This window comes from Zootoca vivipara, chromosome 17 (assembly GCF_963506605.1).
Source record: "Zootoca vivipara chromosome 17, rZooViv1.1, whole genome shotgun sequence".
Classification (NCBI taxonomy): domain Eukaryota; kingdom Metazoa; phylum Chordata; class Lepidosauria; order Squamata; family Lacertidae; genus Zootoca; species Zootoca vivipara.
Genome location: NC_083292.1, coordinates 7467129 through 7492217, shown reverse-complemented (window position 1 = coordinate 7492217; position 25089 = coordinate 7467129). Strand labels below are relative to the sequence as shown.

The following is a 25089-nucleotide window of genomic DNA, read 5'->3' as shown; positions in this document are numbered from 1 at the left end:
TTCCAAAAATATTCTGGATATGGAAGAACAAGCATTTCTAGGATTCTATAGGCAAATGCAAAATTTGTGTTTCTGCTGAAATAGAATCTCTATGCCTTCAGGTGATGTAAAACAAACTGCCAGATCAGAATGTTAACAAGAAAACTGACTGAGCTGGTTGGTTTTTCTTGTGGCGCTTTTAATCTTGTTGATACTAAGCAGTAAGCCCACCATGGTTCCTGCACATGGCCTTATTGTCTGTGTGGGGTTTTCTTTTCAAATTAAGCCCCGTTATGTTTCTTGCATTTATCTCTGTTTATCAAAGGGATTGAAGGTTTTGATTGCATATTTACTGAATGGTGAGCCAGTGAAGGCACACAGTAAATGATCTAGAAGCCTGTAAGACCATTTGCCTGTTTCTCAATCTCTCTCTCTCTCTTTAAATATGTCTGATAATATTTCAGAAGAGTTTCTCTTTTCAAAGGGTTGTGTCCTGTGGCTAATAGTGGCTGGTTTCACGACTTATTAATCTCTCTCCAGCCTCCTTGGCTTCATCAGCAGCTGCTGGGGCAGGGAAGAAAATTGATTTTGAATAGGTTAAATGGTGGACCTCATTTGACTGTGTCACTGCCTATGTGGAAAGAGTGAGGGATAATTAACTTCTCAGAAATACAGCAGGCACTGCTGACCCCTAGCTCCAAGATAGGGGCACCAAATAAATAAATAATACCATTTTAAAGGCCAAAAAGCACCTCCTTCAAAATAACAAGATGCTTCACCCCACCTTTTTTATTTATTTAACTGATAAGTTTGAGTTTCAAACACCCATCCAACTGGCCAGAGAGACAAGTGGCAGGAGTGAGGAATCTGTAACTCTTCAGGTGTTATAAGACTCTCAGATCCCATCAGCTCAGTGGTCAGTGATCTAGGGGCTACCTCCCTGGGTTATGAGTGTGGGAATGTTCAGGGATGCAGGAGAGGCTATATTGTTCAATTATATCCTTTCCAACTTGTGTTAACAAGTTCTACAATTTAGCAGAGTAACATCCCCCTTTTGAAAAACTTGCACAGTGGGTGCGTTTGCTCAGGCTTGCTAAAGCCTCTAAAATAAGTTTCATTGGTAATTTTCCCTTTAGTCCCTCATAAAAAGATAGACACGGCACAGTCGTCTATAAAAGTATAAAAAGAGTTTACTCACACATTCTGTTCACAAATGGATCCCAGAAGGCAGACTTAAGTTACAAAAGTAATATACACCTGGAAACTATCCCATAAGGAGATAGCTCCTTTGTCCTCTCTTGGCTGGAAGCTAAGCAGATGTTTCTTCTTCGACAAATGTGGTCAGAGAGAGAGAGAGAGAGATGGCTCTTTTGCTTACCTGGGCAGGTGAAGTCACGCCCACCTCTAGCCACATGCAGAGGAAGTCTGTGCCAGCCTAGGAGAAACAGGAAGTTCTGACTGGCTGGTCCAGACATCCCCTTTTATGTCCACTCTAAGGATGTTGTACTTGACTGCTCTTGTGTTTCACATCCCACAATGAGCCCCAAGTACAATCCCCACAACTGGGGGAAGAGCCATAGTTCAGTGCCAGAGCATCTGCCTTGCTTGCAGAATGTTCCAGGTTTAACCCCCACATCCTCCAGGTGGGGCTGGGAGACTCTGAAATCCTGATGAGCCGCAGTACTGGCCATACTGAGCTGGGTGTCGGACCACTGGTGTGACTCACAATAAGGCAACACCCTGGAGTGCCCAACATTCCGCTGGTTGATTGAAGTCGCTGAGATTGAAGATGCCACCTTGTGCTTTAGTCTCTCTCTTCTCTTTTTCTTCTAGGAAAATGAACTGAACAATGTCGTGCATGAAAAGAACTGCTTGAGGCTCCAGTATGCGAGCATATCTCACAAGGCACTTCAATATGACCAGGTAACTTCTCACTACAGTGGCCAAAACTGTTCTTGGGTTTCATTGATCCCTGTGGGCCAATGATCTGCTGGAAGCACAATGCTGTGGATGAAGCAGATGGACCACCTTCTGCTTCTGCTGGCATCTTCAGGTGCACCGACCTCCCCACTGCTCTGCTGCCAAGCTCTTGAGTTTTGAGTAGCTTTTCCTGCTCCATTAGTGACACTTCTAGGCTGCCCAGAGTCCTTCCTCAGAGCAAGGCATTGCGGGAGAGCTGGCTCTGAGGAGCGCTGCCACTAGTGCTGCTTTACGCCAGCAGCAAATGCTTCTTGGAAGCATTACCGTGATAAATGGTGTAACACAGGCATCCCCAAACCTTGGCCCTCCAGGTGTTTTGGACTACAATTCCCATCATCCCTGACCACTGGTCCTCTTAGCTAGGGATCATGGGAGTTGTAGGCCAAAACATCTGGAGGGCTGTAGTTTGGGGATGCCTGGTGTAACACCTTTCTCCCTACGGTTATTGGTCCCTACGGATTTTCTGGGGTGCTAAAATTTTATTTTATTTTATATATACTGGGCTATACCTGCAGGTCTCAGGGCGGTATATAAAATGGGTGTTGGGGGCTCCCTTGATAGTTCCACCAACCTCAAGAGGTTTGGGAATCGGTGGCCTTGGAAAGGGCAGTCTCTGGGGCAGCCCCAAAGCCATGGAATCCCCCCCAAGTGTGTCTGGCATCTTCATTGTAAGCCGGAGATGTACCTCTTTACCCTGGCCTTTGGACACACACACACACACACAAACACACACACACACACACACACACATATATATATATATATATATATATATATATATATATATATATATATATTAGGACTCCTTCCTTTGGAGGTGTTTAAGCAGAGGTTCTATGTCCCACTCTATTCTATTGACTGAAGTCTGTTTTAACTGTTTCCTCTCCCCTCACCTTGGGTGTAATCTTGGGGGCTTGAGCAGGGGACTGATCCACTGCTCTTCCTAATTTGCTGCCTGAGGCAAATGTGCTCACCTCACCACCTGAGAGGGCCAGGCCTGCTTGGGACAGTATTCAAAGGATCAGCATGCTTTATTAAAAGCAACCTGCAAATAAATAGGGCGAAAGTCCAACGTGCACCAATAATACAATAAAAGGATATAAAGTACAATACAGTGGATAACAGTTGCCTCGGATACCGACTCATTACTTGGTAGAAGTCCTGGGGAAATGTTTCTTTAAGCCTCTTTGCTTGGAGCAAAACATAGATCAGGTGGTAGTGCCCGTTGCAACTTGTAGGGCAGTGAGGCCAACCGTAGGGGGAGCAGGAGCCGATGGCAGGCAGAGTAAACTAATTCTTCTGCCATGACCGTGTAAAGTTCTATGATACTGCTTTAATTGTAGAATGTAAATGGGCTCTAAGCCTGGGAGTACTTGCTTCCTTCTCTCTCTCTCTCTCTCTCTCTCTCTCTCTCTCTCTCTCTCTCTCTCTCTCTCTCTCTCCATTCTTTCATTTTGTGGCCTCTCAGGAGGGCCTAGGAAATAAAGGGAGATGTTTTGTAGCACATGTTCGCAGCAACGTTCCTGAGCCACGTTTCATAATCTGCTCGCCGGTAGCTGTGATTAAGAGAGGGAAATTCATTAGCAGGTCTCTTAATTACAGATTCTCAGAAATGTGTGTGCATGCCTGCATGCGAGATAAACTCTCTCTTCCTAAGTCTGCCTAGAAATAATCAGTATTCAGAATAAGGCTGGGTAGAGCGAGGAGAGGTGTGGAAAGCTGTGTGGAATATTTTGCTGGTCCTTAATGAGCTATGTCAAGAAGAATCTCTCCCAACCCCCAACCCCCAGCTCCATGTTTAAAAGGGAGGAAGCCAGATCTATTCTAACAGAAACCTATAATAAAGCTGAAATGAGGAGGAAGCGGCCCATTAATTTTTTTGTTTATTTGTTTAGCGCATACATCCGAAGGGTGATTCCTAGCATGTTCAGCTGAAAGCACAAAGGTCAATAGCGTAGGTGGGGCCTGTATCCAGGGCCCCCACTCCATGCCTTATTTGAATGCATGTAGACCTATTGTCTGACTAGGGTTCAAGTTTCTTCCTTGAGAGGGCAATTCCGTTGGATCAATCCCTATTTGTTCTAAAGTTTGTTTGTTTTTATAAAGGGGGCGGGGTGTAATTCTGCGAATTTTGGAGTTCTCCCAGTCCTCCTCATCCCTCCCTGTTGCACACAAGTGGTGCCAGTTTGGCTGCATCAGGAATCCACAGCCAGGGAATGAGTCTGCTGTTAGCCTATAGCAGGTGTGGGAAACTTTTGGCTCTCGTGATATCGCTGAGCTACAACTCCCTGCTCATTAGCCAGGCTTGGATGGGAGTTGTGGTTCAGCAACATCAGGAGGGGCAAAGCTTTCCCACACCTGGCATATAGGATGGTGGTGATGTGGATCTGCTCTTAGGCAACCACAGCCGAACTGTGCGAATATGTTTTGGGGCATCTTGAATCATTGAAAGAGGAATCACCCCAGAGCAAACACACAAAAGACCTACAGATTTGGTTGTGATTTAGTGTCATGCTAAATCTTTTGCTTTTTTAAGTTGCCACAGGGCCATCTTTGTGCTTGGTATCACAGGCTAGTTTGGCTACCGCTTTATAATTTGTTCTAGGAGCAAAGTATTCTATAAGAACCAGGAGGGCTGTGTCTAGGCAGTCCTTCAAACTAGGTCAGCCGTCTTTTGCTGCCACTGGAGTTGGGGAGGGGGGGCCCTTCGCAGCTCTGACCCTATTTTCATTTCATGTATGGCCCATATGTTCCCGAAGCGGCAGCTTGCAGAGGCGATCATTAGATCCACTTGCATAAGCATGAACAAATGGGATTGACAGATTCCATGAGCACATTTGGGACGGGGCAAACCAAATCAGCTGCTGCTTGTGCACCCAGCTCAAGGCAAAAATCCAGAGGGAAGGAGAAAATGAGGCTCTCTTGCCGGGGGGGGGGCAGTGTTTAAGCACCACCCAGCACCTGGGCACCTCTCTACCTGCTTTGCCAAACACATAAATTAAAAACCCAAGTTTCCATGTGAAGGAACCCCCAAATTCTGAACTCAAGCTCTGTGGCAGCTACTGGTTTTGCTCCAGCTAGTCTTGTTTGCTGGCAGCAGCACCAGGGGAGGCTATCTTATTAGGGCAAATGCGGCACTGCCCCACCAACCTCAGTCCACCCTCAGTCCCCCACCTCCCTTGTCTGCCTTCTTACTTAATGCCAGACCATGGGATGCTACTACCTGTCAGCTTCATCCTATGGAACCCAGCAGAGATTAGTCTTGTGCAGGGGTCCCCAAACTAAGGCCCGGGGGCCAGGTGTGGCCCAATCGCCTTCTAAATCCGGCCCGCGAATGATCCGGGAATCAGCATGTTTTTACATGAGTAGAATGTGTCCTTTTATTTAAAATGCATCTCCGGGTTATTTGTGGGGCATAGGAATTCGTTCATATATTCTTTTCAAAATATAGTCCGGCCAACCACAAGGTCTGAGGGACAGTGGACCGGCCCCCTGCCGAAAAAGTTTGCTGACTCCTGGTCTTGTGTTTGTGCAAAACTAGTGTGAGTTGGCTCTGCCTGTCATTGGCTCTGGCACCACCTACTGTTGGCCTCCCTGTGTTCCACCCTAGCAAGCCCCACTGGGCAGTCCTATTTTCCAGTGTTTGTCCCAGGATGAATCACTATTCCCACTTTATCCTGCTTTTATCTGCCTTTTGGAGACGACTTGTTCTGATTTGTAGTGCGAGTTGCTGGGATTTGTCACTCTTCAGAGTTTCGCTTCCTTCTTTGGAGCTTCTAGAAATTAGGTGTCAGGGTGGTTAATGGAAATGTTGCCTCTCGTGTCAATGCATGCCCTTGTTCACTAAGGCAACCACTTCTCGCCACTGGAAACCATACTCTGAAATTCCTCTGGGTTCTGTGAGCTTCCATGGCATACATCTCACTGTAGTGGTGAAGACTGTGGCTGAGCAACCTTTGTGTGCCTTCTCAATCTACCGTTCTGGTGGTAACTTCAAGCCCCCACTTCCCCCTTCTTTGAGTTCTTTATCTTTAAGCTAGATTTGGAACACAGAACCCTTTAAATATAAGGTGCTTCTAATAAAGCGCAGTCTTCTGGCACATAAAATAGCACATATGGTCACCCTACATCAGGGATCAGCAAACTTTTTCAGCAGGGGGCTGGTCCACTGTCCCTCAGACCTGGTGGGGGGCTGGACTATTTTTTTGGGGGGGGGGAATGAATGAATTCCCATGCCCCACAAATAACCCAGGGATGCATTTTAAATAAAAAGACACATTCTACTCATGTAAAAACACGCTGATTCCTGGACCATCCGCGGGCCGGATTGAGAAGGCAATTGGGCCACATCCGCCCCCCAGGCCTTAGTTTGCCTACCCCTGCCTTACATGCTCTCTCAGCTTAACCTACCTCACAGGGTGGTGGTGGTGGTGATTGATGGGGGAAGAAGGAGAGCTGTGTATTCCAGTCTGAGCTCCTTGGAGGAAATCTGGAATGTAAATGTAAATGTGATGTTAAAACCTAGCCGCCTTGGTAGCTCGGTCGGTAGAGCATGAGACTCTTAATCTCAGGGTTGTGGGTTCAAGCCTTGTGTTGGAAAAAAGATTCCTGCATTGCAGGGGGTTGAGCTAGATAGATGACCCACATGGTCCTTTCCAACTCTACAATTTTATGATTCTATAATCTGCTCCAGAATCTACAGCTACACTAAATTCCATATTGTACAAAGGGTGTACATGCTTCCAGCCATCTTTTCCCATATAGAGTTCAAGGGTGGCACAGCATGTCATCGGCAACTGTCCTTTGTTTGCCCTGTTTCTACATCATGAAGAAGTTGCGGCTCTTTCTAGACATTCCAAGCAACCAGAAACTAGAAATTTAAAAAAACAAAAAGGGATGGAGGGCCGAAAAGCAATCCTTGGACAAATTTATGCAACGCATATACTTATTACTTAAATAAATTTTTGCAGTTGTTGTTATTATTATTATTAATCTGCATATGGAAACAGGATGGAGCAGATTATCAGACACCAAACTGAAACAGGCTGACTCTAGCTGGGTCTGTTCATCCCTAAAGAGACCACAGGATGCATACATAAGTGTTGTTATGGTCACTATCCAGTAGGTGCCTGCAATACTCACAGAACTGCGTTCTGAGCTACACCCATACAACAGGCTACGTACACACACCCTTCTCCACAACATGGATAAGATCCCCACCTGATTGCACGAGTGCATAAGTGACTAGTCCCAAAGATCCACGGGCAATAATACTTAAAGCCTTTTCCTTGGAAATATTGGCCGGGGTGGGGGGGGGGTGGGCAGTTGTAAATCATGTGGTTCTTCTTTCACATTGATGGCACCTGCGGAAAGGCAATTTGTGCTGTCTCAGTTTTTCCTCTGCTGTTGTTTAGGTGAAAACAGACTATGATCAGCTTAGAGAAACCCTCGCCGCAGTGACCAAAGAACGTGATTTGGCTGTGAAGGAGAAGCACCAGCTCCGAGCCAAACTGGAGAACTTAGAGCAGGTCCTAAAGGTATGTAGAAAGAAAGCTGAGAGGCTGTATGTGGAGCTCTCTGGTCCCTTGAATGTAAGTGTTGTCATTGTCATTGCAAGGAAGATGCTCAGCAAAGGGCTCAATTGTTTGCAACATACGGCAAGGCCCAGCTTGGCATTGCAACCTTGGAATGTTTGAACATTCAAATAGGAGGAAGATCCCATTGATCTTGCGTCTCCATTTCGCATGCTCTCTATGCAATCTCCTTTGTGCTCGTCTCAGGCAAACTACATACACCAGGCATAGGCAAACTCGGCCCTCCAGATGTTTTGGGACTACAATTCCCACCATCCCTGACCACTGGTCCTGTTAGCTAGGGATCATGGGAGTTGTAGTCCCAAAACATCTGGAGGGCCAAGTTTGCCTATGCCTGACATACACACTAGTCGATTCCGTTGTCTTCTCTTTGAGACCTTTTAAATTGATGGCTAAAATAAAATACATTAACAGCCATAGGTCTGGCTGCACACCCTCTTCACAGAATCCTATATTACAGTTTCCTCTTATATATTCACTTCCTGTATGCATTGTGCGCTTGGAGAATTGCATCACAAAATCTGGTTTTCATCATCAATTGCTGTCGTTTATTTGTATGCCACCTTCCCATAGTTAAGCCATGCTCAAGGCAGCTTACATTCTTAAAAAGATTTACATAATTACAAATATATATATATATATATAACAAAAGTAGCCATGAGCACTAAATGAAAAACATCTCAAGAAGTATACAATAAAATTAAACAATCCACACATAAATCATAATAAGGTCTCATAGTAAAAAACCAAACAAACACCAATAGCAGCAAAAATTAAGCATCTGCTGGATTAAATCTTGATGACAACAATTAATCCTAGACAATACACCACCCTGAGAATCACTGGGCGTTCTGAGCAGCATACCCTGCAGGACTCATAGCAAATGTGGTTTCGGTTTGTGTATTGGTTCGAGAAGTGTGAATCATGCTGTTTCTCATTAAAATGCAAACAAAATCGAGTTTGTATCAATGGCCTACCCAGGAAAGTGGTGTTCATTTTCTGCCTCTGAATATAGAGAGCAGCCCTGCGTTGAGGCGGAGCAGTTTTAATTCTCCCTTTCATTATATTGGGATGTATTAGCTTAGCAGAAGAGCCAGGGCTGAAATGTGCTGACACAACACTCTGGAAAGTTAAATATAACATCTCAAAGGAAATGGATCTCTTTTCTACCCCTCTCTTCCTTTCTGCCCAATGTGCTCCAGCTGCCTATCAGCCCTCACTCTGCTGTGCCGTAGATGTGGCATCGGCTGAGCAAGACGACAAGCCCTTTTGATTGCCACATTCTAGTGCAGAATTAAATTTGGGTCGCTTTCCTCCCTGCGTTCCAGTTATCTTTCTGAAACAAGGCAATGACATTCAAAAAGCCATCTGAGTCTCCGTTAATGTCAATGGTAGGCTTTTATAGATATTGGAACTTTTAAAAATAAACCTGTTCCCGGGGCAGATTCCTTCCCCACCATGGAGATCAGCTTCCTCAGCAAAGCCATCTTGTCGCCTGGGGGAAGCACACACACTTTGGAGACAGCTGGACTGGGGCAATGTGGAAAGAGAGACAAAAGCTCCAACTCGCCCTTTGGAGGTTGTGATGCTGTCGTGACTCTTGCATCTAGCAGCAATGTGGGCAGAACTTGAAGTCTGCAGGGGCACTAGGTGGTGAGCCAGGTCTGGGTCTGGGCTCAGAGATGACTGCAGAAGATGGAGAGGCCATTGTGCCTGGGAGACTGGACAAGAACTCCCAGAAGAACCTCCCAGACCACCAGGGCCTGTAGAGCCAGAGCCCTTCCTACGGGAGGCTGTGGAACGGATGAGGAGTGCCCGTCTCTGACAGTGGAGTGGACTCCCTCAGAAGATAGTGGGTGCTCCTCCAAACAGCAGTTGGATGGCTGTTTATCAGGAATTCTTTAGCTGTGATTCCTGCATGGTTGACCATGGGGGTCACTTCCAACTCCACAGTTTTGTGATTTATTAACCCAAATTGCAGGTGGCGCTGCGGTCTAAACCACTGAGCCTCATGTATACCGTATACATGACTTAAAAGAATCATGTATACCGTATACATGACTTAAAAGAAAAGTTACTATGTCAAACAGTGGGAGTGAATTGAATGGGATTTTACTTCTGCCCTGAATTTAATGGGATTTACCTCTGAGGTGTAAATTTTGGTGGATTATATGGAGCTTGCTTCCCAAGATGGAAACTTGGATGTAAGTTATGTAAATTAGTGATAGAAATCCACGGCTTTTTAAATTTAGTGTCAACAGTTGCCTCCTTGCATTTGCATGTAGTTAATCCGGTGAGCAAGTATGTGGCAATTTCAACAGCCAGTGAGAGGCAGAGTCTGTGCTTTCTGACCTTGCCAAGAGTGCTGTAATCACTTGCCTTAACCTACTGTGTGTTTGAGAAATGGGGTGACTTTGATTTATCTTCCTCACACAAGAAGTAATGAAAAGAAGGAGAGTTTTCTTCAACTTTTTCCAGATTTTCTTGCCAACTTTGACTGTAGGCAGGAGGCTTAGAAACTCTGGTTTGAAGTGTGTGTGTGTTTGTGTGTGTGTGTGTGTGTGTGTGTGTGTGAAGAATAGAAAGCAGAGCTTAGCAGCTAACTAATCAGCAAATCTCGCACTTCAGTGGCTAACAAGTGGACAGGCAGAACATTATTTATTTATTTACTCCTCAAAATTTATATATCGCTTGTTGTTGTTGTTTAGTCGTTTAGTCGTGTCTGACTCTTCGTGACCCCATGGACCAGAGCACGCCAGGCACTCCTGTCTTGCACTGCCTCCCGCAGTTTGGTCAAACTCATGTTGGTGGCTTCGAGAACACTGTCCAACCATCTCGTCTTCTGTCGTCCCCTTCTCCTAGTGCCCTCCATCTTTCCCAACATCAGGGTCTTTTCCAGGGAGTCTTCTCTTCTCATGAGGTGGCCAAAGTACTGGAGCCTCAGCTTCAGGATTTGTCCTTCCAGTGAGCACTCGGGGCTGATTTCCTGAAGAATGGATAGGTTTGATCTTCTTGCAGTCCATGGGACTCTCAAGAGTCTCCTCCAGCACCATATATCGCTTACTAGAACAAAAACTGATTTACAAGGAACCATCCAAAATATTCATTTGAAAGACCAAACAAACAAACAAACAAACATTAAAAGCAAGATCTATAAATCAATAATTTTTTCCCAAGCAAGAATGCTAAGAAGGAGGGGGAAAATGTGTAGAAAGTCAATGCCCATAAAAACCTGTGATTAATTAAATTACTAACTTCCGCCATCGCAGGGCTTCTAATATTGGATAGTTTTAGCATACTCGAAAGTTTTGTGTCTCTTTTGCAGGAAATGTATACTTTTGTGCATTCAGCAATTCAGCATGTTCTTATACCTACTAAAAACCATGTGTCCAAACCATGCGCTAAAATCACTTGCCTGGATAAGCTTGCTGGAACAAAACATTTAATAGCATGGGGCAGAACCAATGCAGTGAAGGTGTCTGCAGGGAGTTCCAAAGTGTAGGTGCTGCTATGCTAAAGAACTGGTTTCTTGCAACTGCAGAACAAACATTATGTGTCATTTGTAGGAACTTTTGAAATAAAAATTAGCATAGTTATAAGTTTCTAAATGGTTTGCGCTGATCTATAAAAATATGCTCCCCTCAACCCACCCAGAGCAGGCGCTTCAGGGTCGACAGACAGACAGACAGACAGACACACATTTCGTCAGTTGACTGAACCACAGTAACAGCCTCTGATAAGTCTCCTTTGGAGTGACACAGATAAAGAGAGGTTCAAACATTGCTTTACAATCACAACTTTGTCAGGCAAGCAAAAAGAAGACCAAGGAGGGCACAGCGTATATGTTTCAGAGGCGAACAAAGGAAGACGGAAGCAATTCTGTCTTTGGTTTCAGCAAAAGAAAGACACACACACAAAAAAACCCATTCTCCAACCTGCCCCCCCACCCTTTCCCCCAAAAAGGATGTGGCAAGCAAGGCTGGATGCCTTTTATTCCTATTTTAGTCCTTCAAAAACAGGCCAAATAGTGATGGGTAGATAGATATAAAGGTTCGTGCAATGTTTGCCAGCTCATTCTGGATGATTTCAAAAGCGAAGACTGTCTCTCTATGAATTCGCAACGAGAGCTCGCTCCCTTTGCTTACTCTTAAGTCCTCAGCGGGCGCCACTTACTGCCTGCAGGTTTGGTGGGAATTGTTTGCAACAGAGGAAAAGGTTTGGGGGAGAGGAAGGTCAGATTAAAGGACATAGGGCTTTGTGTGAATGTCTGTTGGTCCATTGCCTGGGAGGCCAGCAAAAGAAATGGTGGTTAAAGGAAGATTAGTTAAATTCACTGGCTATTCCAGTGCCCTATGCTCCAACTGGCAGTGTGTGTTTCACATCATCTGCCACCTGATTATTATTTTCACTGCAGGTGCTCAGAATTGGCCCTGGGACCTTCTGCCTGCAACTCAGGTGTCCCACTACATTATCCCTCTATGTCATCTTGAGTACATCTTTGGCTCCATGTCCATGACTTTCCAACTCATTGTACTCAGCCCCTTCTGTGATGTATTATTTTTAATGTGTCCTGTTGCCTGTTTAGATACCTTGAGAGTTTGAACTATCCCCAGGTGAACAAGCAGACATTATTAAGCAAAGTGATCCACTGAGAATCACGTCAGAGCATTTCAGAAGGGAACAAAAGATAGCATTCTACCCAGCTTATGATATGACTCTAGGAACTATCTCCGAAGAGCAGAGAGAGTCTTTTTTTTCTTTCCATCTCAGCTGTCATTCCTGCATTGCAGGGGGTTGGACTAGATGACCCATGGTGTCCCTTCAAACCTTGCAATCCTATGATTCAACAGTGCAATGGGAAGAGAAATATCCCACCCCCCTGCTGACCTGGCAATGGTGCCTCTTCTCTCTTTTGCAAACCTGTAAACCACTGGTCCCATCACCTCCTGGCAAATAGAAGGGGAAGAAATGGAGGCAGTGAGAGATTTTACTTTCTTGGGTTCCATGATCACTGCAGGTGGTGACAGCAGTCACGAAATTAAAAGATGCCTGCTTCTTGGGAGAAAAGCAATGACAAACCTAGACTTAGAAAGCAGAGACATCACCTTGCCCACAAAGGACCGTATAGTTAAAGCTATGGTTTTCCTAGTAGTGATGTATGGAATTGAGAGCTGGACCATAAAGAAGGCTGATCGCCAAAGAATTGATGCTTTTGAATTATGGTGCTGGAGGAGACTCTTGAGAGTCCCATGGACTGCAAGAAGATCAAACCTATCCATTCTGAAGGAAATCAGCCCTGAGCGCTCATTGGAAGGACAGATCGTGAAGCTGAGGCTCCAATACTTTGGCCACCTCATGAGAAGAGAAGACTCCCTGGAAAAGACCCTGGTGTTGGGAAAGATTGAGGGCACAAGGAGAAGGGGACGACAGAGGACGAGATGGTTAGACAGTGTTCTCGAAGCTACGAACATGAGTTTGACCAAACTGCGGGAGGCAGTGGAAGACAGGAGTGCCTGGCGTGCTCTGGTCCATGGGGTCACGAGGAGTCGGACACGACTGAACGACTAAACAACAACAAAACAAGAACAGAGGAAGCTGCCTGATACTGAGCCAGACAATCTAGCTCAGTATTATCTACACTGACTGGCAGCGACTCTCCAGGGTTTCAGGCAGGACATTCACAGCCATACCTGGAGTTGCCAGCGATTGAACTGGGATCTTCTGCATGCAAAGCAGCATGTGCTCAGTCAATTGAGCTGACGCCCTTCTTTCTGGAGCATTCTGATCTTCTTGCAAGATCAGAGAGGGAGAAGATGCTCATGTGCATCTTCATTGCTGGCAGTGGTAAATCTAATCTTGGGACTGGTGAGCTACTGACAACAGTTTGGTAGGCCTAATCCTGCTCTAGACAGATTATAATAATAATATAATAATTTATTATTTATACCCCGCCTGTCTGGCTGGGTTTCCCCTGCCACTCTGGGCGGCTTCCAACAGAAACATTACAATACACTAATTTCTTAAACATTAAACGTCTCCCTAAACAGGGCTGCCTTCAGATGTCTTCTAAAAATCTGGTAGCTGTTTTCCTTTTTGACATCTAATGGGAGGGCGTTCCACAGGGTGGGCGCCACCACCAAGAAGGCCCTCTGCCTGGTTCCCTGCAACTTGGCTTCTCACAACGAGGGAACCGCCAGAAGGCCCTCGGTACTGGACCTCAGTGTCCGGGCAGAACAATGGGGGTGGAGACGCTCCTTCAGGTATACTGGACCGAGGCCATTTAGGGCTTTAAAGGTCAGCACCAACACTTTGAACTGTGCTCGGAAACGTACTGGGAGCCAATGTAGACAGCATCTCTTCAAAACTTTGCGGGGAAGCTATTATCATTGGAAGTCAAGGTTGGCCTGGAAGTGGGGGTTTAACTCCATTTTTTAAAAAAACCTTTTCAGCAGCGACAACAAACGTTTTGAGACCGTGTGATGAACCTGTGCAATCCGCTACTGGAGTGTTATAACTGGAAGCACCGTGTACGTGTGATGAGTTATCCCAGGGGTCACCAAACTTTTTGCATTTTTGACTGAGCATCATGGGCACCCTCTGATCTATTCTCTCCCCCACCCCCTGGATTGGGGTTCCCCTCTTCCCCTTCCCACATCCCCATAGAAAGAAAGAGGAAAGGGGATTGGACACATAATTCACCTGTTCCAAGGGAACTTGGCTCGGAGTCGGATACCGTAGAGTTAATCTGTATCACATGGAGCTGAAATGGGAGATTGGAAAGAGCGTCACCTTTTCTAAATTCCTCCTTCATCTCTGTGTCCTTTTCGAGGGAGGGAAAATGTCGCCACCATTACATGTAGCAGCAAGTTGTGTGTCTTTGGGGAGGGCTCAGAGGCTTTGTGGGTACTAGGAGAAGACCTCAAGGCTACCACAGTGACAGTGGGCATCACGTTGGCAACATTTAATTGGCATTGTGCTGAAGTAATATTGGGGTGAGAAGGGAGCATGCAACTCTTGTTCATTTCCTGTCACGGGCTGGCTGGAGGCAGAGGAGTGGTGGGAGGCACCAGCTGGGAAACCTGAAGGGGAAAAGGCTCAGAGTCAGGGGGTTCTTGGTGGGATGATGATTAGTGGTCAGAGGGAGAAGAGGAAGCAGACTGGGAGGAGGAGGTGTCAGAAACTGAAGAGGTTTACGGTTTAGCAAGCAGGAAGAGGCAGTAGCAGAGGCTGGAGAGGAGGCAGAGATGAGGAAGGCAGCTGAAAGCCACAGGGTCTCCCCCTCCTGCTGCATCCAGTTCTCATTTCCCCTGATCTCCCAGGGTCAAAAAAGGTATGAAGAGGGTGGAGCAGAGACAGATGTGCTGATGGAGTCTCAGCTTGCTTGGGAAGGACCCAGGGGAGGAGGAGCCTCAGACAATTGTGGGAAGGCAAGGACCTTCAGTCCTCACAACTGCCTCCTTGGTTGGGGCAAGATCTACTGCAGGCATCGGCAACCTTTTCCGCCCGTGGGCTGGAGGATTCCCACAGACTATCATCCGTGGGCTGGACATGGGCCGCACAGGCACAGAAGCCACTTCTGGTGGTGTTGCAGACTTTTTGGAAATGGGCAGCCAGCACCGGAAATCGCTTCTGCGCAGCCGCGGACATGCGCAGAAGCAATTTCTGGCACTGCGGACATTTTGGAAATGGGCAGCACAGCACCAGTGATTTCCAGTGCTGGCTGCCCATTTCCAAAATGTCTGCAGCACCAGAAATCGCTTTTGCGGCTGTGTAGACACGATTTCTGGCACTGCTCGGCGAGTACCCGCACTGCACTGTGCCGGTTTACCACAGCGCGGGGGACTTGCTGAGCGGGCAGCTTGGTTCATGGGCGGCCCGTGGGCCGAATAAATTGCCTCCATGGGCCAAATCCAGCCCATGGGTCGGAGGTTGCCGATGCCTGATCTACTGGGACGAGTTGCTGTGCTTACTAGGCCTGGCCTCTTGAGCTGTTTGTTTCTTTGAATAGAGAATTAACTTCACTGACACTGTGTGTGAGCTATTACTGACCTGTTCCTGGCATCTGCCCCTCACACTTGCCTGATGAGTTGCTTTCTTCCCCACTCAACAGCATATGCGAGAGGCTGCTGAACGGCGGCAACAGCTGGAATTGGAGCATGAGCAAGCCTTGGCTGTTCTCAACGCAAAACAGCAGGAAATTGAACTCCTGCAGAAGGTAAGCAAGGCAGCGGGAGGAAGGGGAGGGTGAAAAGCAAGCAGTAGGGCAAAGCCGTCACATGGGTGGCACCAGGAGTGAAACAGGTGAGTCCCTGGTAGATTTCACAAATCAGTTTCATAACCCGTTTCTTAATCTGAGCCCATTCTAGTTAGGATGTTACGTGAAAGTGGAATACATTATTGGATCCATTTTTTCATGTTATGGGAACCATATTTTGAGAACTTTGGTTCCCCCCAATATTATGAGAACTTTGGTTCTTATCGGTGCAACTGTGTGTTAAGGGCACTTTGTACATTATCTTGCTGTTCTTGGATAGCTAGCCAGCCATAGCATGCTGCTAAATTCAGCTTCCATCTCTGAAAATGTGACTTTTCAGTGGCAGATTCAAACTTCTACAGGTGATGAAAAATGCTGTGTGTCCCTGCCCATTATGTTAAGGGAAAGGCTATAACTCAGTGGTAGAGCACACGCTGTGCTTGCAAATGGTCCCTGGCTCATTCCCTGGCATTTCCAGCTAGGCCTGGGAGAGATCCTTGGTCTGAAATCTCAGAGAGCCCCTGCCTGTCGGCGTGGAGACAATCCTGACCCAGGCGGACCATTGTTCTGCAGGGACATTCAAACAGCTGGCACATAGGCGGTAGCCAACAAATATAAGGTTGGTGCAGAATTCAAACCTTGAGACACCAATGGTTGGGAGATAGGAAGAGCCCTGCTGGATCAGGCCAAAGGCCCTTCTAACCCAGCACTATTCTCACAGTGGTTGACTGGATGCCTTAGTGGGGAGCCTCTCCTCATTTGTGATTCCCAGAAGCTGGTCTTTAGAGGCATACTGCCTCCGATAGGGGAGGGAGAACATAGCCATTGTGGCCAGCAGCCTTGATGGTCTTATCCTCCATTGATTTGTCTAATCATCTTTTAAAGCCTCTCTCCCCCCCCCCCCCAGTTGGTGGCCATCACTATCTCTTATGAGAACAAATTCCATGGCTGAACTGTGAGCTGCGTGGAGAATTATTTCCTTTTGTCTGTCCTGACTCTCCCAACATTCAGCTTTGTTGGATGTCCCCAAATTATAGTATGTTTGGGGGTGCATAGCTTTGTACACCTCCAAGATGACTCCCCTTCCTTGCATTTTCTGTAAGCTTAAAAAGCCCTGAATGTCTCAACTTTTCCTCGTAGGTGAGCTGCTCTTTTTATGAGATTCCATAGCTGCATTTCATATTAAGAAAGCTAATAACTGCTGCTTCCACCTTAGATCTCTGATAGCATAGTCAGGCTGATTGTCCTGTCTCAGGGGGATATACGGATGTCCCTATCTAGCCTGCCAGGCACAATATTGCCTTCCCAGACACAATGCTGATAAGGGGGCCCAGTAAGATAACCAAGTTTGTTATGAACCGGGTTTGCAGTGAATACGGTTGTAACTTTCAGTATCGATATTTTGAGTTTGAATTCTGGAAAGGTATATTTATCATTTTTTATTAAACCTGTGATGGTAGATAAGACAAAAGTTTCTTATTACTTGCTAAGGTATTGTTTGCACTCCAGAGACCTCTTTGTGGTCTCTTTCCTTTATCAGATGCTATTAGGGAACATTTATTAGTCTAGCACAAAAAGCCAATGGAAAGAAAAGGCGTTTGACCGGACTGAATAAAAGGATGCTTCTCCAGGCGAGCCCATTTTCTCTGTAGTTTCTTTTGAAGGCAAAGTGTTGAGGAGGCATGCAAACAGAGGAAAGCAGCAAGTTGCTTTCTCTCACATCTGACCATTGCCACATCTAGCTCAGTATTGTCTCTACACTAACTGGCAGCAGCACTCCACAATCTCAGAGGGGTATGTGTGTTCCCAGCCCTAACAGGAGATGCTGCAGATTGAACCTGCAACCTTCTGCATGCAAAGCAGATGCTGTACCACTTCTCCCAGTGAAGTTGGTCAGGAATGGATATGGTGGGAAGTTAAATGCACATGGGGGATTTGGGGTGAGCTACTCTGCGAGAGGGACGGGGGTTGCGCTGTGGTCTAAACTACAGAGACTAGGGCTTGCCGATCAGAAGGTCGGTGGTTCGAATCCCTGCGACGGGGTGAGCTCCCATTGCTCGGTCCCTGCTCCTGCCAACCTAGCAGTTTGAAAGCACATCAAAGTGCAAGTAGATAAATAGGTACCACTCTGGCAGGAAGGTAAACAGTGTTTCCGTGCACTGTTCTGGTTCACCAGAAGCAGCTTAGTCATGCTGGCCACATGACCCAGAAGCTGTCTGTGGACAAACGCCAGCTCCCTCGGCCTATAGAGTTGTTTGCGACTGGACCTAATGGTCAGGGCTACCTTTACTCTGCGAGAAAGAATTGAGGTGCTATTGTCCTTCTAGGTCCCAGCATGCTCAACTCCTTCAACCATTCCTCAGAAGGCTTAGTTTCCAGATACTTTGTCATCTTGGTTGCCCTTCTCTGCACACATTCCAGCTTGTCAGTATCCTTCTTAAACTGTGGTGCCCAGAATTGGACACAGTACTCCAGGTGGGGTCGGACCAAGGCAGAATAGAGCTGTACTATTACTGCCCTCGATTTGGACACTATACTTCCATTGGCGCAGCCTAGAATTGCTTTAGCATTTTCTTATTTTTGCTACGCTGCAAGGGAGCCTGGGTCACACCTCTAAGATTGCATGGTGCAATCTCTTAGACCAGCAAAAATGTCTTTGCCAGCCCCTGAGTGTGTTAAAAACCATCTTTGTAAAGATCTGTTGGGTTAGATTTATTCTAGAGCAACAGGAGCTGGTCTACTTTTCTTCCTCTGTCTCTTTCAGGCTCAGGTTGAAGCTAAGAAAGAACATGAGGGTGCAGTTCAGCTGCTAGAGGTAAGGAAGGCAACAATCTTTTTTCTGCTCTCAGAGCTATTATGACTAATAGGACTGCAAGCTTTGGTTGGTTGTGTTCAAGGATGGGGAACCTTTAGCAGCCCAAGGGACACATTTATTCATGGGGAGTTTTCTGGGGGCCTCACGCCAGTGGTGGATGGAGCCAGAGGGGAAAGTGTGTGGAACAGGGAAAGTGACCAGAGTTAGAGGTTTCCACACATATCATTCACCACCAATCTGTCTATCCAAGGATGCAAGAGGCGTTATTACTGTTCAAGGACATATTCCAAGTCAGCTGAAAGCATTTTGGGGGGATGCAAGATGGGGGCCCTGAGGGGTGTTGTCAAATAAGGAGACCCAGAGGGCCACATTCAGTATAAGGCTTGCACTTCCCCACTCCTGCTTCAACTGGTGGATTAACAGGCAAGTATCAGCCGAGCTAAGAGTTAAGAGCATGCTCATTTTATGTTTTGGGGTTGTTCTGGTGTTTTGCTAACAGGCAATTTTCAAAATAATATAATTAATAATGGCCGTTCCTCCCAACAAGGAGCGGTAGGTTTTGCCTGCTAAATTATAATTCTTGGTGCCTTGCCTTCATATCTCAGAAAGTGTGCTTTTGATATTTTAAGGATGTGAATTGTATACTCTGATACGGCATGCCCGCTTTGGGGAACTTACATTGAAACACGCTATAACCGCAAACAAAGTTGGCACAATCTAAACAGCAAAAATATTCCAGTGGAATTGCTTGATTGGTTAAGGCAGGCCATTGATAAACCAATGTTTCTATAACTGGTTGATGACCCTAATTATTATTACTATTTTCAGTACGTATGTATGTATGTATGTATGTATGTATGTATGTATGTATGTTTGATTGATTTCAGCTTCAACCCTTTATACACTTATGGGCAGAGGGGCTGGATAATTCCCATTGAATATGATGAAACTGACTTCTGAGCACAAGTGTAGGATTTCTTTCATAGAATCACAGAATTGCATAGTTGGAAGGGGAACCCAGGGGTCATTTAGTTCAACCCCATGCAATGCAGGAATCAAGCTAAATAACCCATGAGAGATGGCCATCCAACTTCTCTTTAAAGCCTACAATAGCTCTTACCATTAGAAAGTTCTTCCTGACATGTAGCCGGAATCTCATTTCTTGTCATTTGAATCCATTGGTTCAGGTCCTACCCTCTGGTATGGAGGGAGAGGCCTAGAATGTGACACCAGCTACAGCAGGGGGGGCAACTTCCAAGGACTGCAATCTACTCACAGAATTAAAAACTGGCAGTGATCTACCCCCGTTTTTAGGGGGTTTGGGAAGCATAAGTTGCTTAGCTTTTGGGGGGAGGGGGGACGCAACGCTTTTGCATTATTTTGGGGTCAAAGAGAAACAGCAACTCCCCAAAAGATCGCTGGGGGGGGGGACACAGCCTTGGTTTGTAAACTCCGTCTTCCGTTCTCCAACAATGGAGGGCGGGATGGGATGAGGGGGCGGGGCCAGAAGGGGGCCAGCGATCGACTGCGATCGACCAAAACCTCGCAGGGATCGACCAGTAGATCGCGGTCGACCTGTTGGGCATCCCTGAGCTTATAGCATTCAGCTTCCTTAGAACTTCACTTTTTAAAACAACAGACGTAGGCATCTAACCCTTACGATTGTATCAGACCTCTCGAGGGATAGTGCCAGAGGCAGCTCCGGGAACACAGGAAGATCTGGCGGTCAGTCCAAGTGGGACAGAATCAAGTGCAAGGTTTAAAGCAAGCAGGCATCACAATCCAAGGCAGAAGGCAAAAGAAACAGAGAAGGCTGCTAAGCAGTTTTTTTTCCTGCCACAGAGACCAGTTGCTCTGAAGTGATGGCTTTATAAGGCCTGGTTGACAGGTATTGGTCACTCCAGGTCAGCTGACGGGTTCTAAAAGCAGTGAGCAATTCCAAGATTACTTAACACAGATAGGCTATGCCCTAAGTCAGTGATGGGCAACCTTTTGAGCTTGGTGTGTCAAAATTCGCCAAAAAACCAAGCATAACTCGGGTGGTGTGTCACTTCGAGAAAAAAACCATAATTTCGCAATATTTATAGTTTAAATAACAAAAATGTATAATTATAATATATAACTGTATTTAATAAACCAAAAACTAATTATTTAACCTAACCAAACCAAAAACCCCTTATTTATCACAAAGTGCCCAGAGTTGTTGAGCTTTTTCAGGGGAGCTGCTGACCAAAGTTTTGGAGGTTTTTTGGGGGGGGTGCAAAAGTTGCTTTGCTTTGGGGGGGAGATGCCCCAAAGCTGCTGTGCTTTTGGGGGGGAGAGAACAGAAATAAATGATGAACAATACCTTCGCTGGAACTAACACGCAGCACCGACATAGTCTGCCAAAGCGCCAAAAAACAGCACAGAACAGGTTAAAACACGAACGCTGTTACACCCAATCATCGTCTGCCAAAGCGCCAGGAAAAAACAGCACAGAAAGGGTTAAAAAACCAATCTCTGGCTACCAGCAACAACAACAACAAAAAAGGATCCGGGTTTTAACAGCGAGGACAAGCTGTAGCGTGAGGAGGAGCGGGAGAACAAATGGAGGGAGGGAAACAACAACAGTGCGAATGGGCCGATGGGGCATGTGCCAGCAGTGAGGGCTCTGCGTGTCACGTCTGACACGCATGTCATAGGTTCGCCACACTGCCCTAAGTCATCATAGCACCGTCCAGGTGTTACTGGACTTAAACTCTCATCAGCATCATCCTACAGTCATGGATGATGACAAATCCAGTACAACAACATCTAGAGGCCACCAGGTTGTGGAAGACTGCCTCCTAAGAACGTTCTCTTGCTTTGCTTTTTTATTTTAATGGGGGAATTACAAGGAGTAAGTGGAGACAAGGGCGAGATAGAAGCTCATTTATGTTTCTTAAAAGGGTGTTAGGTATGCTCAGAAAAGGTCTTTTTTTATTTTTAAGGAGAATCCCAGCATTTTTATTAGATTTTATTGGAAGTCTCATGGACTTAGCAATAAACAAGGTTGTCACATCAAGCGGAATATCAGTCAAAGCCCATTAATTGCCCTGTCTGTACAGCTGGTGCCCAGAGAAGTAAAAATCTATATGCCTCCACCGGCTCCATTAATGACTTCTAATAGTAATTATGATCTTTGATGCTGGGAATTTCCTGGGGATTAATGACTGGGTACATCTTATCGACTCTGGGGTTGTGCCTCTTTGCCTTCCAGTCCTGTGAACTAGCCATTAATCCACGAGGAAGGCCCGTTGAGTCAATTTTTTTGCTTTGAAAAAACAGGCACAATGGTCTGCTGCTCTCTGCGTTGCTATTATGGGGTAGCAATTAAGGGGATAGCAAAAGTGACACCCCCCCTCCAGATGTTGTTGGATTCCCTTCACCCCTGACCATTGGCTGTTCTGGCTGGGACGGAGGGGGATTTTTGGAGCCCAACAGTATCTAAAGGCCACCATGTTAGTTGCACCTGCTGCAATACCTTTATCACAGGGTTTTCATTAATTTATTTAGTTTAAATAAATAAAAAAAGCCACACACAATTATTTAGTTAGTTCATGGGGTATATGGGGTGTTAGGGGAAGGGTAGTGCCTCTGGTGGGGACACATTGTGCTCTTTCTGAGGTAGTTTGCCCACCTTTGGTCCCTACCCTGCACTCAGCTCTCACCATACCTGCCAAGTTGCTGTCGGAGAAATAAGGGACCGGGCAGAAGTAGCAGACTGGAAGTAGCGCTGCCGCCATTTTGGAACTGGGCGGAGCATGCTCAGAAGTGACTTTTGATGCTGCTTTGCCCAGTTCCAAAATGGCCACTGCGCCAGAAGTCGCACTGCAGCCATTTTGGAACTGGGCAGAGCAGCATCAAAAGTCGCTTCTGAGCATGCTCCGCCCAGTTCCAAAATGGCCGCTGCGCCAGAATAAACTGGGGGAAAACAAAAAAAATCCTTTTTTTCAGCTAGGAACAGCTGGGAAAACGGGGATTTCCCGGGGAATATGGGAGACTTGGCAGCTATGGCTCTCACCTGTGGCTCCTAGCAGCTGTCAGCATGCAACAGCAACCACAATCTGGGAAATGGCTTTGGCTGGGTGGCTAAACCAGGTGACGGTAGCCGATGGGTCTCAAACCCTCAGTGAGTTAGGGACTTCCCATGCATGTGAAGACAAGCTCTGGGCGAGACCAACGGTGGAGCCAGCGGTTAAGAAAGTGGTTTCTGCACGTGCTGGAAAGAGAAGTAGGAAGCAGGGGCTCTGGGAAGGTAGCCCATCTAGGAGAAGGAAACCTCTGCTGCCTTGGTGGCTATATGCTCATTCATGAGAAAGGCTGCAGGAGTGAACCCTGACCAAAAATCCGCACCTGCCGCCTTTAAATACTTTAAAACATACAAAAAGTTAAAATCCTTGAACAGGTTAAAAGTCACGCCAGCATTTCTAAGCATCTGGGTAGGCTTGCCTAACAAGAAGGTTTTTAGCAGGTGCGAGAGTTCAGTGAAAGCACCTGCTTGTTAGCAACAGGCGGGGAGTTCCAAAGTGCAGGTGTTGCCATGAGAAATGATTGAGTTCTTACCAATGCAGAACAGGTATTACGTGGCACCTGTGGCAGTGCCTGTTCTGCTGATCAAAGTGGTCGAGTGGGTGCATCTGCGGAAAGGCGATCTCATAGACACTGGGCAAAACCAGTGTCTCCAATGTCACTAGCCCCAGGGGCCAACAAAGGCTTTGGGTTTTTCTTCCTTTAAAAGTTTTCATGTGAAACGTTATTTGTGCAATTTCACTGCCACCATCAAGTGTATTAAAATTGCTTTAAAAATTGCTTTAAAAAACAACAACCTTCAGATCATATAAGGTAGCAAACCCCTAGCACATGCAAGAGGAAATGAGTTTGATCAAGCTGGGAGGGAGCAGTTATAGCCGGGAAGAGGTCATTTATCCTTCCTGAAATTCAATTTCGCTTGGATTGTCTGCTGTTTCTTCCCTTTGTGATTTGCTTATCGATCTCACATCGCCCTTGAGCTTATTAATTTCCCCATGTGTTTATTTAATTGGCTTGTTGCGATTGCTAATCAGCAGCACTATTGATCTCTCCCTCCCCTAAACGTATGCCAGTGTGGTTGTTGCTAATGCATGCCATTTTTCTTTTCTTCGTTTGAGTATGGCAAACGTCTCAGTTGGCATATCTACGTTACTCATTCTCGAAAAAAGAAAACTAGTTTCCAACTTGTGTTCCGCTCTCATATTTCCCTATCAAGAAACTCAGTGAATTGCTTTGTGCAGTGCTGTGTAAAGAATGTCCTCGAGGTTTTGCAGGCTGCAAATGCTGGGTGGCATTTTGCAAGGTTTCTTGAGGGGCAGGAGAGAGTTGCAATATTCTCTTTTTTTAAAAAAAAATACATTTTATTCCAATTTTCCAAATTCAACAAATTAACAAAACCAATCTTTTATACAAAATCTTATATTCACATCTTTTACCTTGCTCCGCCGAGCTATGACTTCCCCCCCTCCCTTCATGCGGGTTTCTTGTTAATTCCTTTTTTTGCAGTTCCTTTTTTAACATATTGGTCAATTCGTAAGGTTTATTTTAGTCCTGCGAGAGTTTTTAATGATCTACAGTTTTTCTCCATATAGTCCACATATTTACTCCAGTCCTTTTGAAACCTTGTCTCCCCCTGGTCACGAATCTTGCATGTCAATCTAGCATGTTCAGCATAGTCCATCATTTTTATCTGCCACTCCACAATTGTAGGTAATTCCTGTAATTTCCATTTTTGGGCTAACAAAGTCCTAGCCGCGGTTGTTGCATACATAAACAGTGTTTGATCTTCTTTTCTAATCTCTCCTCCTATTATTCCTAACAAAAATGCTTCTGGTTTTTTTGGAAAGGTATATCTAAACATCTTTTTCAATTCATTATATAAACTTTCCCAAAATCTTTTAACTTTTTCGCATGTCCACCACATATGATAAAATTCACCATCTTTCTCTTTACATTTCCAGCAACTTTTATCACCCATTCTATACATTTTAGCTAACTTAACTGGAGTTAAATACCATCTGTACATCATCTTATATACATTTTCTTTCAAGGCAGTACATGCTGTAAATCTTAAAGTTTGATTCCATAATTTCAACCACGCATCATATTCAATATTATGCCCCAAATCTTTTGCCCATTTAATCATCACTTCTTTTGTCAACTCATCTTTTGTATACCACTCCAACAACAGATCATACATCTTTGCCAAAAGCTTTGTTTTGCCTTCTAGCACTTCTATTTGAAATTTGGATCTTTTATCCTCAAAACCTATTTTTCTATCTTCTTTAAGCACATCATTTATTTGATGGTATTCTATCCATCCTGTTAACACTCCTTTAATGTCCTCAAAAGGTTTTAAACTCCATCCTTTTTCAGTTTTCGTCAAGATTTCCTCATACGTGGCCCGCCTCTTTTCC

The 25089-nt window shown here is 45.7% G+C and overlaps 1 protein-coding gene across 6 annotated transcripts in view; it reads left to right on the top strand.

Annotated features, from left to right (window-relative positions):
* Nucleotides 1-25089, top strand: part of RIMBP2 (RIMS binding protein 2) — a 283562-nt gene that overhangs the window by 182075 nt on the left and 76398 nt on the right. For all 6 annotated transcript variants that reach the window (XM_035097548.2, XM_035097547.2, XM_035097540.2 and 3 more), the window contains 4 exons: nt 1813-1902; nt 7374-7496; nt 15664-15768; nt 18572-18622. In XM_035097548.2, the coding sequence (XP_034953439.2) occupies nt 1813-1902; nt 7374-7496; nt 15664-15768; nt 18572-18622 (369 nt within the window). The remainder of the gene's footprint in view (nt 1-1812; nt 1903-7373; nt 7497-15663; nt 15769-18571; nt 18623-25089) is intronic.